Source organism: Diadema setosum, chromosome 1, assembly GCF_964275005.1.
Source record: "Diadema setosum chromosome 1, eeDiaSeto1, whole genome shotgun sequence".
In the NCBI taxonomy this organism is placed as follows: domain Eukaryota; kingdom Metazoa; phylum Echinodermata; class Echinoidea; order Diadematoida; family Diadematidae; genus Diadema; species Diadema setosum.
Window position 1 is genome coordinate 608,215 of NC_092685.1, and position 15,170 is coordinate 623,384.

General features: G+C 40.3%; 1 protein-coding gene across 1 annotated transcript in view; it reads left to right on the top strand.

The window, feature by feature from the left end:
• The first annotated feature begins 4,669 nt into the window (after window positions 1-4,669).
• LOC140232989 (leucine-rich PPR motif-containing protein, mitochondrial-like) overlaps window positions 4,670-15,170 on the top strand; it is a 56,604-nt gene continuing 46,103 nt past the window's right edge. The window contains exons 1-3 of the mRNA XM_072313098.1: window positions 4,670-4,831; window positions 14,476-14,681; window positions 15,008-15,130. Coding sequence (XP_072169199.1) covers window positions 4,689-4,831; window positions 14,476-14,681; window positions 15,008-15,130 — 472 coding nt within the window. The 5' untranslated portion in view covers window positions 4,670-4,688. The remainder of the gene's footprint in view (window positions 4,832-14,475; window positions 14,682-15,007; window positions 15,131-15,170) is intronic.

Genomic DNA, 15,170 nt, shown 5'->3' on the forward strand with positions numbered 1-15,170 from the left:
TTTTATCATTTTGGAGCTACACTTTGGCCATTTGATCCAGCCAATAAAGAGTTTGGTCTCCACAGGCAAGTCTTTTTCACATCAACCAACATAATGTGATTGAGCTGGGTTTTTTTTTTTTTACGCTGTTCTCTTTAGAGTTTAGAGAAAGCGGCTGGCAAGAGAAGACCAGGCTTCTCGGGGATCATTCATGCAGAACATCCAGGTCAATAAAAGTCAATAAAAGAGTCAATAAAAGAGATGCAACCCCCGGATGGTCCGGCCTTTTTTTTTTTTTTCTTTTTTTTTGTCATGGCATTTTTTTTTATCATTACATGAAACAGTGGCAACTACAATGGGAAAACTCTGAAAGAGGTCGATTTTTATTTCACATACAACCAAACATAAAGCATACATGTAAAAGCAATCTGTATTGCAGACGTGATGAAAATATACTTCACAGATTAAGAGTAGGTAGTTGTTTACTGAATGAAACGTTGTTTTAATTAGGAAAACATATAAATGGTAAATGTTCTCAGTGCGGTATATCAGAAACGGTGCAACATTTCCATTTAGAATGTCCGGGTTACAAAGAATACAGAACTCAGTTACAAAATTATCTTGGAGTATAACTAAGCTTAGTATAAGTAATATATTGAATCATCCTCAACAACAGTTTATTATTTGTTTTGTTAAATTTAATGCACTGGTAAATATTGGATATTATAGTTTGTATTGATATCTTAGCATTAGTTGTTTATTGAATAGTATGTATAATGATAAAAGGTAAAATTGTTATGTATTATTATTGTTTGTCGTATACATAATGCGTACAATATTTATATATCTTTTGTTGTTTGTAGGTTTTCTTATTTGATAAGGTTACAGTTTAATGTAGATTAGAGTAGTGTCCGGTGTGTATGTTTCAAGATCAAAATATATTATAGGTTGACACCAAATTGTTTTTAACCAACCACAAAAATTAAACTTATTCATGTAGAAAAAAATGGTTACAGCTCGTTATTCCGAAGGTTCGTTATTCCGAAGGCTCTTTAGTCCGAAGATTCGTTATTCCGAAGGTTCATTGTTCCGAATTTCATTTTCAGATTAACAAATCTTCGGAATAAAGAACCTTCGGAATATCGCCACAAATGTTCGGATTAACGAACCCTTTTTCATTTTCGGACTAACGAACATCTAGGTATAGGGAATTTGTGTGTTTCGGATGAACGACCCTTCGGAATAAGGAACCTTCGGAATAGCGAACCTTCGGAATAACGAACAACACCCAAGAAGATAATTATATTTGCCGGGAGCTGCTGCGCTCTGCACCGACTAAAAGAGCGCCATCAAACGACATCAACCAGCACAGTGACGACGTGACACACACAAACCATGATACCAGACTCGACAAACCAACCCATACAACCGCCTCAGCCCAGTCAGTGTGCAAAAGCTAATTAAACAAAAGAAAAGGAATAATAAACCAACAACGAAAGACAACGCGGTGCCGATCAGGCCACTGTACAAGCACAACAAACGCACCGTACAGAGTGGCGTAAATAGTCAAGTTTGACTGAAAAGCGCCAAAAAACTCAACAACAACAACAACAACAACAGATGGTCGGGCGAAATTCTCCTCGGCGGCCGCCACGAGTGAACGCGCAGCACGAGCACCACGCCACGGCAGACACACCCATCACAGGACCAAACACACACATTACAACCACCATCACGACCAGCAACCACACAGCAGCACCATCACCACCACCACCGACACTCATCATTGCTCATAAAGCTCAACAATCACACACCACTACCACTATCACACCCGAAAAAAATGCGACAAGGCTGAAATGTTTCACACAATGTACTCAAACTCAATGTACATTTTCAACAGCCATGCATCTTTCCATCAAACGTTCTTCGAGGGTGCTGAATCCAGTGTGGATGCTGCAACTCCTGCATCCTTTAGCGCTCTAAGATATTCAAGATATTAAAAAAAAAAATAATAATGTTGAAGAGTTGTAAACACGTAAAGAATTTAGTCTAATCATATATGCTATAGGAATATAGAATTTGCAACTCTCGAATCCTTAATTACTTTGACATATCGTCTTTAAAAAAAAAGCAACAGTAATTTATGTTTAAAAAAGCATCGGAAAATGAATTGTTTTATCCTGTTTCCCAGATGCTGAATCCGAACTTGGTTAAATCAACTTCTGCATCCTTGAGGTTTTTGAGATATTTAACCAGGCGGCCAAAATCTGAACTTCCAATGGATATTTCTTTATAAATGGTATAAAAAAAAATGGAAGTTGATCCCACGACTTCTTATCTTAATTTACATTTCAGTCGAGCAAATTTTTTGTCAAAATCGAAAGTGCCACAATGGTAATTTACACATTAGTACATATCCCATATAGTGTATATCTCAAAGGATGTTTTCACTCATACGGAAAAGGTTGAAATTAAAAGAATGTCTGAGATCAATGCGAAAAGGACGTTATAACTTTCAAAATGGCTGCCAAAATGGCTCCCAAGATGTGAAATTACCCGATGATGTAGTTGAATGTGTGTGACATATTTATTTAAACAAAAAGAAGTATAACTGAAATAATGGAACTTCGAAAAAAGTCCATATTTTGATAATGATCCTTTGTACTCAAAATGTCCACAATGCATATATACCTGCTGATTTAACACCATTCTCCTGATGTGAAACACAGGCGGCGATCCGGGGACGGGATGGAAGTTCCCCCCCCCCCCCCCACCATATAAAGTTTGATGTCAAATTTCTCTTCTTTTGTTCTGTTTTGTGTGTTTTTTTTCAAAGTATTTTGATGAGTTTTGTATCTGCAATGCCAGTTCAAAAGGTAAATGTGGTTTGATCGAAAATGTCAAAATATTCCAATAAAAGCACTCCTCCAGGCCCCCCCCCCCCCCCCGTGGTAAATTTCCATTGGGCTGAGTATACAGATAAGACGCACAAGCGGACCATAAGGGGTGATGCCATGTTTTAGCTAATTTCCCTCGAATATCTCAAAATCGGTCCTCAAGGATGTCAGAGTTGCATCATCCAGATTCGGATCCAGCACCTCTGTAATAGGGTCAAATCGCGGACAGACGCTGTAAAACAGGTTCTATACCTACTATGATGAAATCCCAGGTTGATATTTACTTTCCGACTTGGGTTAAAGGTATTAGCCCACATTTGTAAACCTGCAGCAAATTGGTATCATAGTTAGCATGGAGTTTAGGTATGATTGTAGTAACGCCTGTGCAAAATTTCGTTCCAATTAGTCCATTACTTTCATAAAAATAAATGAAAATGCACCGTATGCATGCGTATAAAAACGCTCGCTAGCTCCGGTCCACGCACGTACTACATGCATGCGATACATGTGTAAGTTAATGTGTGTAGCTAGCCCGCGCTCGTAATTCGATTTTGGGTCGGGTTGACCCGGTTTGAAAATTGATTTTAAAACGATGATTCTCTCTCTTTTATCGAATGGTATAGACAAAGAGCAACAGGTGAGGTATGTTACTGTTATAACTTGTACTTGAAGTCATATTGGACCTGTTTTATGCAGTTTTGATTTTCGTGGGTTTGCAAATGTGGGCTAGTACCTTTAAAGAACCCACCGCTATATATCAGGTGTTTTCGTGAAACTGGTCATGGTGATATAAATGAATGCATATGAGATGTGCCTCTGATGTTGTGGCCCCACAAATCTTTTTATTTTTTTTTTTATTATCATACACAGCTCGCACCATATCATCCGGGCTATTACTCCCCGAAGACAATATACCCCCGGCTAAATACTGGTTACTGGCCCTTTATTTCATCGTTTACAAATGCTAGATATCTATAGACTATACCAATTTGTAATTGGAACTGTAATGTTTGACCTAATCCATCATACTTTACCGCACGATATCTCTGATTATTGTTTTAAAATTGACTATAATTATGATACAAGGTTTAAAAATAATATGAATTATAAATCAATAAGAATCAGATGTGAAACAGGTAAACACGCCTTGTCATATGCAGGCAGTGTAATTTGGAGAGGATTTCCTCATTATGTCAAAAAGATAAACACCCGCAATGCTTTTCGGATATCATTACGAAAGTATCTGTTATCAATATAATAATGATCCCCTTTGAAAACATGTAAATAATTATGTACATATAACAATTCTTCTGTAAATATTGTAAATACGTTATATTTTAATCTATATCATTGAAAGGACTGGCCTCGACTAGCCTGCACGCTATTGCCAGTTCTTTTTTGCCAAACTATATCTTAACTATTAATTGTTGTGACTTTGTTGACGATGTTTGTTTGTTTGTTTGGTAAATAAATCTCATTTCATTATCATTAAAGATTAGGGTTAGGAGTATGGGTTAGGGTTACGATTAGGGCCACGGGGAGGGTCCGGGGTACTTTTCCAGGGGGTAATTGCCCCAGACCCAGCTCGCACATCTCCCTGACATCAGATGGATGATCCAAGTATTAGTAGTGATGCTGGCCGCATCCAATGAAATGGGATCCATCCACAGAAGGATCACCTCCCTGCGAAGCCGGTTAGCCTGGCTCGCGATCGTGTCCGACGTGCATTTATGCGTGAGAGGTCTACGTCTACGCATGTGCCCCTTGTGCGCTGCGGGGGGTCTTGCGTAACCTGTTAAAGCTGCGTCCAAAATGGCAGCTCTCATGCGATCAGTTAAAATAGCTAGGCTTCTGCCTGCTGCTGCAAGAATTGCGAGAAGATCATTTGTTCAAGCGCCTGCTTCGAGATGTTTGAGTAAAGAAACGTATGCTGAAGTGCTTCGAACGAACTTCAAGTAAGTATGAAGAGTACTTTACTGCGTCAATAGCATACCCGTGTATCACGTGTAGTGCACAGCATGCATGTGCGTGGGGTCGCCATGAGTCACGCAGTCCCATACATTGTAAACCGTGTAGTTATTCTATCAATTCTAGTTGTATCGGCAATCATGTAAGGCCAAGTAAAAAAAGATAGTAGTTTCTCGTCCGGGTTTTCTGAGGAAGGCGATGAGGGAGGTCCTTACTATTTGATATCTTACTATTTTTTCGAGGATTGTCAAAATGAAAGTACATGGTGTAATATGTGTTGTCGTCCGGTAATTCTGAGAAAGGTATTACAAGAGAGGGCTTTACTATTTTCTATATCCAATTTATGAAATGAAATATATCACTCTGGTATAGCTGTGTTATGAGAGACCAGGTCCCAAGTGTATGTCTTGCCTGCACTCTGTGCATTTTCAAACAAATAGATTATGTACCATACTTGAAATGAAACTTCATGCATGCAGAAATAAAGCAAGTGGTCCATGATTCGGCAGGGTTCCATGAATCAACCACTCTTACAAATAAAAATTCACTGAAATTCATGAATAAAAAATGGCGCATATCAAGTGCGAAATTCAAACTATGCAACTATCTCCACACGTGTTCCGAAGAGCACAACAGTGGGCCACGTCGCCGGACCCCCGAAATCGTTGTTGAACCCTCCCGGGTCAACTCGCACAAGCAGTTCAACGGGTAAGTAACAGGTAAGTAAAGTTGCATAGCAACACATATAGACTCGTTTCATTCCAAGTTTTAAAGTTACTAGTCCGTTTATCTGCATTGAATCTATACAGCAAGTACACTTACAGCCATGATTGCAACCGTTTCTGAGATAACTTGAGCGTTTACGCGATATTTATATTTTGCATGCCACCCATGCCAGAATTTCCTGCATCACCAAGGTTCGGACGCAACGTGTTGTGAATGCATTGAATCTCTCGCACAGCGTGCGAGTATAAGGATAGTACCGCGCTCTCGTAGTGCGATGTACTACAGTATGTATACTGTTTCGCCCGCGCGCTGATACATTCACATAGGCAGGGCGAGCGCACGGCGCGGTACGTCGCGCATGTTGATGCACGGACATATGGGGCCGAACAATGAGTACAGGGGGCCGAACCATGGTTGCAGCGCAAGCGTTCGGATTATGCGCGCTATTTTGCTTCCGCTGCTTATGATGACGAACATTGGGCCACTTGCTTTACATTTGTTTTTTCTTTCCACTACAGATGTCAAGGGAAAATGACCATCTTAATACTGGTATTTAGTGTTGTAATGGCATTTCTGATACCAGTGTACTTGCAATTCTGATGTATTGTGCTATTAAATGAAACAGGTATAAAACATGTTTTTCAACAAAGAATGTACGACTGAAATAAATTCCATGATATTCAAAACACTGCTTTATTCATCATTGGTGTTTGTGACTTTTTGTATCCACACAGCTGGTATGTATCTGCATTTCTTCACAGTACAATTTGTATTGTAGCACATTCAACTGGAAACTGGAAACTGCAGATGGATGTCAAAATAATACTGATATGGCATTATAGCATTAAACATTTAAAGATGTTTCTTCATGTTCTAAAAAGACATTTGATAATCACTATCATTTGGATGACGAATGATTGTATACCACACTACAGATGATACGACTCCCGGCCGTGTCCGTGAATTTACATTGTAAAGAAAAGTATCCCGCAGAAATACGAGATAAACCATTATCCGTGGAAAATGATTTATTTTGTAGATACACCCATTTGATAATTCTACATTTGCTGGAAAAGTGCATTCATTTTCTCTTCAGAATAGAACAATACATCGCCGTCAGATCCAACGTTACAGAGCAGAGTGTACGGGCTACTACATGCTCACATTCGAATGTGTTCATGCGTGCGTGCAGACAGCTGACAGACCAGGGGGGTGTTTCATAAAGCTGTTCGTAAAGTTACGAATGACTTACGAGCGACTGGTGATCAGTTCTTGTGCTGAATTATGGAAATTCTGATAAGTGTAGCACATCAGAACAAACAGCTTTATGAAACAGGGCCCAGGGGATGGTACCGGTGACCGACCCTGGACAGCTACCCGACAGACACGCACACTTTGCCAATACGGTACGGCACGGCCACTGCACTAGTCCAGATACTGGACGATTTTTATCATCTGCAGTCCCCACACACTCGGCACCCACCCAATGCGCCCAACCGCTGATTGCGACACTCCGCCAATTGGTACTCCCGAAAAAAAATGTATTCAGGAGGGGTGAATTGTGTAATACAGTGTACATACAGACACCATCAACGTACGTCTGTACACACGCGGGCACACTACGAATACAGTCCAGGAAGTGGACTACCACTGCACCGGCACCGTACCTTCCGACACTGCACACACATGCACATAGTCACAATGACATGAAAATGTATAGGGCCTACAAACTCGATACAATCCTCACAAGCATTTATTCATCCGCTTGAAATATGAGAAACGGGGAAAAATATGATCAATGCGCGAAATATGCGTGGAACATCAGCGATTGATCGCAAAAATGCTGCCCCTATTGCGTTCACGATGTACCGAGTGCGCTGTACATCACAGCTAGCCCGCGCCGCCCAGGCCCGCCTGCGCCCATGCAACTACAGTTCGACTGCTTTGTGGGTCATTCCTTCTTGCCGAGCTCGCAGTGTGAAATGCATGCGTTATTACGTACGCACTACAGAAGAGCTCTACAGCTACTACAGCTAAGTAGAGGACGCAAGGCGTAATTAGAAATGAGACATCACGATTGATATTGGTAGGTGAATTGTCGATTTGGGATTTTTCGGCGGCCGAAAAAATAGTAAATATCAAAAAAGTCGATGCGGCAACTGAAAATCGATGCGGGCGGGGAGCGGGCTGGGACGAGAATTATGAATTTCTTGGTATTTTCAGCGCCATTTTGAAAATAGTAAATAGTAAAAAAATCGATGCGGCGGCCAAAATCGATGCGCGCGAGGACGAGAAACTGGTTTCTTTTTTTACTTGGCCTAAAATACTGTAAACTTAGCTAAAGCCATCTTCCTATGAGTAGAGGGACACACAGGGGGGGGGGGGGGGGGGGGCAGAGATGCCGATGTGAGAGAGCAGCATATTTAAAGCATGAGATTACGTGTCAGACTTTCGTCGTCAGTTGGACTTCATCTAACGTAGCCCGACCAGACGCTGTTAATTACGCTGTGCGAAAACAGCGTCTGACAGGCGAGACATGCATGCACCTTCAAAGTGGGGAACCTCAACACAACTTCAAAACTTATGAAAATGTATACTTTTCTTTTAAAAACAGAATACGTTACGTTAAATGCATGCTTGGACAGAAGCATTGCTCGCCACACCGGGTCCATAGAGAGCCCTTGCGATAAGTCCGTGAAACAAAAAAATGACAATTTCTAGCGCAGTTCTTGACCGTCGGGGTTCATCGTTGCAGAATTCAAAATGGCGCCTTCAGCGAGCGCGGCGTGTGCGTTGAGAACGTATTACAGAACCTATATCGTATGGCGTACTGCCCAACATCGTCTACTGCAGAGAGATCTTATGCGTGCGTGTGCTGCTTGAGTGTAGCAGCACGGTCGACAGCGCGACCTTTTGAAAGGGCATTCACATCACGTGAATTGGCCTGGCGTGAAAGATGATGTACCGTTTGGACATGCTGGATATAATCATCAATTTCGGTAAGTTTCATAACATAAATTTGAATACTGATAGCATAGATATATAGTCTCATTATTGAAGATTGTATTAGATGAGTTTGAGGTGACAAAAATGATCTTAAATATCAAAATTCAAAGCGATCGGAATCCGATCACTGAGCTCTCTTCGTGGTTGGTGGTCCCGCCTGTACAACCCTGTCGCTACGTATCTACGTACAGCGACTGGGCTGTGTATAGTTACATCTAACTTTAAATTACAGGGCAAGAAGGCCAAGTAAAAAAAAAAAAGTAATTTAGAATCTAGACCATTACTTAGGCCCGAATTCACGAAGGTATAGACTCTATTGGTACAAATGAAACCATGGAGTGCCAAGTGTCGCACGGAATATTTTTGTACGAAACTGGTCATTTTGTCAACAAAATGACCGTTTCGTTAACGAAGTTATCATTTCGTGGACAAAATGTTCATTTACCCCGAGTTACAAAATGTCATTTTGTTACAAAATAATCATTTCATCGACGAAATGACTGATTTCGTTACGAAATATTCCATGCGACACTTGGCGCTCCATGGTTTTTATCTATGGTTTAAAGCATATTTGTACCACCTTCGTGAATTCGGGCCTTAAAGGTAGGGAATCCCATTTGCATGCCTCAAATGAAGAGTTGTATAAATACAGTGGTATGTTGAAGAGAGTATCATTTTAGAAACTCCCATAAAGTATTGAAAGTGGAAGGTAACATTTAGTACATTTTTATTGACCGTTAGATTTTGAATGGAATTTTTTTCGGGGCTCACCGTAAATTCCAGTACATTACTAGGCTACCTTTGCAGACCCATGCACTGCATGACCCGTCCACCATGTATATTTTGTGAAGAAAGTTCATCAAAACTTACAAACATTTCTATATACATTCTTGCCACACACTCTAACTTTGTGTTTATAGATAAAAAAATACAGAAGACTGCAATAAAAAGGCTTAAGTGTGGCTGACACACAGAACTACTGAGTAGTTGAGTTTTGTGCATTATTCAAATTGTAGATAACTGTTGACTTCCAAATTTCTCAGCAGAGGTTCATATTTAATGTTTTGCTGCATTTTGGGAGGTCTGTAAAAGGTATCCCCTACCTTTAAAGTCTAATGCATATTGCCATAAATGGCAATATGATTTCGACCACAGCACCATCCAAATCTTGGCGCGGGATGTAAACCTTGATTTGGCTTGAACTTGGTGCGGGTGCCGATACGGATTATGAGTAAATTTTCTATGCAGACCAGAATTCGGCCACTAAATTTCAGCAGTAGGCCTATTTGTTCAAGTAAAAGAATTCATACTAGGGTGTCTGATCGCGCACTGTCAACCTTCGGACAAAACGTGCCCCTGTCTTACAACACGCAAGCCCCATAGAACACAATGGAGTTGCGCGCCTACGCTGTTTTGACCCCGTGTTTTGTGCTAAAAATTGCATTTATTTCAAAATCCCCGGTCCATGCCGCTATCGAATCCTAACAAATTTGGTATCATATGAAAGAGGAAGTTTTGCTCCATATTCTATCAAGCGCTGGTACATGACTCCGACGATAAATTGGTGTAAATGTTGTTAGAATCACACCTATCTCGATATCTCGGCGTCTGCTTCGCTACTTGTACCAACGTGTGGCATGCGAGTAGTTTAGGATGTGCTGAATCCGATGGTGAGGTTAGTTTTTCGGTAGCTCCACGTCTTGGACCAGGGATATTGCCTGGAAGATACCCCTTGCAATAATTTTTTGATCACAGCGAACGTGTTAGACGTGGCTTCATATGCAACAACCATAGTAACGTCCATGCAAATACGCTCATACATATGTAAATCTACATGCATTCGCCGCCACATGGCGCGGATGCAGCTAGCTCGCTGTGTGTGTGTGTGTATCTCACTGACCTACACGTGTCTACCGTCGCAAGGTAGCTAGTTCGCTCGATCGCTGTGTATGTGTGTGTGTGTGTGTCTACTTACGAGTATGTGCGCACACCCTTGCCACTGAAAACAGAGCTGTCACGTCACTTTGCTTGCGATAGTTCTACAGCACTGAGTTCTATGGGGTTACGATTGCCCAGCATTCACAATGTGCATGTGCATACAGTGATGGAAACATGCTCGTAAACCACCTGGCACATCAGTTTCAACGGAGTAAAAGTCCTTCCGTCCGTAATGAATTTTGTGGACAGGGTAACTACCAAAACCTTTTGAGGTATCCTAATGAAACTTGGCATGTATGTGTATTAGGGGGTGAAGTTGTGCCTATCAACTTTTGGGTGCACATGCTCAAGGTCAAAGGTCAAAAGGTCAAGGTCAAATATGTAAAATTTCACTATTTCCACCATATCTATGCAATTCCTGAAGATATTTTCTTGAAACTTAGTGCATACATGTATTACACAATTAAGATTCTCTGGTGAAAGTTTGGGGTCATGAGGTCAAAGGTCAAAGGTCAAAGGTCAAAAGGTCAAGTAAAAATATTAGAACTTAACTTTTTTCTCTGTATCTTGGAAATTGTTCAAGGTATCTTCATGGAACATAGTATATATACATGTACTGACTGGCAGTGAATATCTAAAGAATTTAGGGTTCATGGGTCAAAGGTCAGGGGTCAAAGTTCAAGGGCAACACTTCAAAATTTTACTATTTCCCTCATATTTATGCAATGCCAGCAGGATTATCTTTTTTTTTATACCCCCGCCAAACGAAGTTTGAAGGGGGTATATAGGAATCAGCGGGCGGTCGGTCGGGCGGTCGGTCGGGCGGTCAGTCGGGCGGTCGGTCCGTTGCAAATCTTGTGCCGCGAACTACTTCCTCAGTTTTCAACCAATTCCCATAAAACTTGGCACAGATGTGTGCCTTGGGTTGTAGATGTGCAAGACGTATTTTTTGACAGTACCCAAAAGTACGTTGCCATGGTAACAGCATATTATGGGCAAAAATGGGTACAAATCTTGCGTCGCGAACTCCTCCCACAGTTTTTGATCAATTTTTATGAAATTAGGTATAGATGTTCATCTGAATATGTTAATGTGCAAGACACATATTTCCGCAGTGGCAAAAAGTGCGTTGCCATGGTAACGGCATGTTATTGGTAAAATATAGGGCAAAATGCTTCATGGCAAAACTGCTTCATTAGTGTTCTTCCAATTCTCATGGAATTCATATTGAATGTTTGTCTTAGGATATAGGTCAGCATGACACATTTCTTGACAGTTACAAAAAGTATGTTGCCATGGTAACACGCTCACATATTATGAGCCAAAATGATGGAAAATTTTGTGTTGCAAACTACTTCCTCAGTTTTTGCCCAATTTCCATGAAACTTGGTACAGATGTGTGCCTTTGGTTGTAGATGTGCAAGACGCATTTTTCGACAGTACCCGAAAGTACGTTGCCACGGTAACGGCATATTAATGGCAGAAGATCAAGGAAAGATCTTGCGGATTTAACTACTTCCTCAGTTTTTTGACCAAAGCTTATGAAATGTTGTTTTGACCAAAGCTTATGAAATGTTGTTTGGCGGGGGTATAACCAGTCGCTGTAGCGACATTTCTAGTTTACACTTGGTGTATGCATGTATAACCTAATAGAGATTCTCTGGAAACTTTCTTTTTTCTTCTTTTTTTTTTTTGTTTGCCTCAAAGGTCAAAAGGTCAAAGATCAAGGGAAAGTGCTGAACTAACTTTTTCCTCCATATCTCAGAAGTGGCTCAAGTTATCTTGAAACTTACTACATATTTATGCATGTTGTGCCTGACAGTGATTATCCTATGAATTTTAGGGTCAAAGGCCAGATGAAAATGGTAACAATGAACTTTTCATTATAGAAATTGCACTTTTTCTCCATACCTTGAAAATTACTCAATGCATAAACTATGAATGGGTCAAAGTCAAGTTAAAGTCCTTAAATCCCCAAGTACATGCTCTCCTATTCATACAATTAAACCTAGGTCAAGGAAGATGAACATTCAACACATTTGTGACAAACTTGTCATTTTAATATTTTGCCAATTTTGTGAAAATGTAATCACACATTGTCTACATGTACTATAGACCTATTAGGAGAATCGTGCATTATGGCGGAGGCATACCAGTCGCCTTAGCGACATTTCTAGTTTAATACTTCAATAGAAAAGTGCACTCACGATGCACGAGTTGCAGTCTTTCTCGCGATCTTATGCTGCATAACAGATAGGCCAAGGCTACACAACGCATCAGGCAAGTCGATTGTGAAGCGGTGGAAGGTACAAATACTGATTTTTATGACTGAACTTCCAATCGGCAAAAAAGGGCAAGCAAATGATTTCGGAAGCTATACTATTTTTTTGTTGTTGAGCTAATTCGACAGCTGAGCATGCGCAAACAGTGTTGGGTATTATTATTATTATTATTATTTATTCGACCAGGTAAAGAATATAGGATACATATCATTAAAGGTAGGGAATCCCATTTGCATGCCTTAAATGAAGAGTTGTATAAATACAACGGTATGTTGAAGAGAGTATCATTTTAGAAACTCCCATAAAGTATTGAAAGTGGAAGGTAACATTTAGTACATCTTTATTGACCGTTAGATTTTGAATTGAATTTTTTTGGGGGGCTCACCGTAAATTCCAGTACATTACTAGGCTACCTTTGCAGACTCATGCACTGCATGTGTGTCCATCATGTATATTTTGTGAAGAAAGTACATTTCTATATACATTCTTGCCACACACTCTATATGTTATTACATCAGCTCTTATACTTTTAGATTTGTGTTTATAGATAAAAAAATACAGAAGACTGCAACAAAAAGGCTTAAGTGTGGCTGACACACAGAACTACTGAGTAGTTGAGTTTTGTGCATTATTCAAATTGTAGATAACTGTTGACTTCCAAATTTCTCAGCAGTGGCCTAAACAAGTCCCCTCTGCATTTTTTGAGGTCTGTAAAAGGTATCCCCTACCTTTAACATCACAAACATGAAACAAAAACCAGAATGAACATTACAAAGGATACACTGTATTGTACGCGTTACACAAAATGAAAATGAAATGAATGGAGACTACAGTATAGCGCATGCTTTCGGTCGGGTGACACACGCTAGACATGATGGGATGCGTCGCGCTACTTTCTTGAGGCGATTTCGCATTCTCAAATAACACGTTAGTTCGCAAATTATCCCGCTATTTTGGAAATTTTATTCTGGTCACCTGGTCTAAACGCAAGTCCATTCTTTCTTTTAACACGAATTCCATGAATGGTTACGTCGGGCAAACATATGCATTATGCCACTTTAAAAATGAGAGAAGTGCCTAACCAACAGAGAAAAAAAAAGAGAGGTCGTTTATACCAATAGGCGTTTTCACATCAGCCCGATGTTTCCAAATAGCACGCTATTTTCTGACTTGGGAAATCAACCCAATCATGAAATAACGCGCTATTTGAAAATGTAAATACAAATTAGCGCGCTAATTTTATCGCTATGATCGAGAAAATTTCTCGAGTCCAACTCGGGAAATTTCCAAAATAGCGGGATAATTTGCGAACTAACGTGCTATTTGAGAATGTGAAATCGCCTCAAGAAAGTAGCGCGATGCATCCCATCATGTGTCACCCGACCGAAAGCGCGCGCAATACTGGTATACCCAACACTGTGTGCGCATGCTCAGCTGTCGAATTAGCTCGAAAAAATTTCGGGCTAATTCTCTTTGGGCTGATGTGAATAGGAAATGAAATAGCGCGCTAATTTGCGATTACGCGCTAATTTGGGATTGCGAAAAAATATCTCGAGCTTGGATTTTTATCGGGCTGATGTGAAAATGCCTTTTGTCTACATGAGCTCATTATGAGCTGGCTTATTGATTGACTCTGGACTTACATTTTGTTATGTAATTTTTTTGATATCATTCTTCAGTTTGAGATGTGCAGTAACTGCATCATCAAGATTCCAGTCAACCTCAGTACAACATGCAGATGAGCCACTGAGTAACAGCCCACAACCTGTCAAGTCAGATAATGAGTTTCGCATAGTTCTCAGGAGACTGGATGACATGGTTCGTCGCACAGGACGTATCACCAAAACACAACTCCTTCTTGTCTTTGATGAAGTTTGCAAACTGGGTAAGACAAGACTTTCTTCTAATCTTTGCTGTATGTATGTATGAGATCATTTAATCTTACGGGCTATGGAAATCCCAGATAATTATTCTGATAATCAAGATGGGTAACAAAGCTCACAGATTGTTAGCAGGAGCTAGCTAATTTCTAGAATAGTCCATGTTGATATGAATAAATTTTCCTTCTGTTTCAGTCTTTGAGAATTTCATAAAATTAGTTCATTATTTACAGTCTGGGCAATAGGCCGCCTAAAATGACTAAAAAGTATGTATTGCACTGCATTACTTCAAGATCAGTATCAAACTTTATCCCACTGTTACTACACCTAGGTACTGTGAAACCCAACCAAGCTCTCCTACTCATCAGGAGCTGTGGATCTCTCCTTCCTGAAGTCCCCCTGGAGGAGAGGACAGTTCTGGCATCCAACATCTGGGATAAGCTGAAGCAGTTAGGTTGGTGGACTAATTACTCTTCTCTGCTTATGATTGGTTT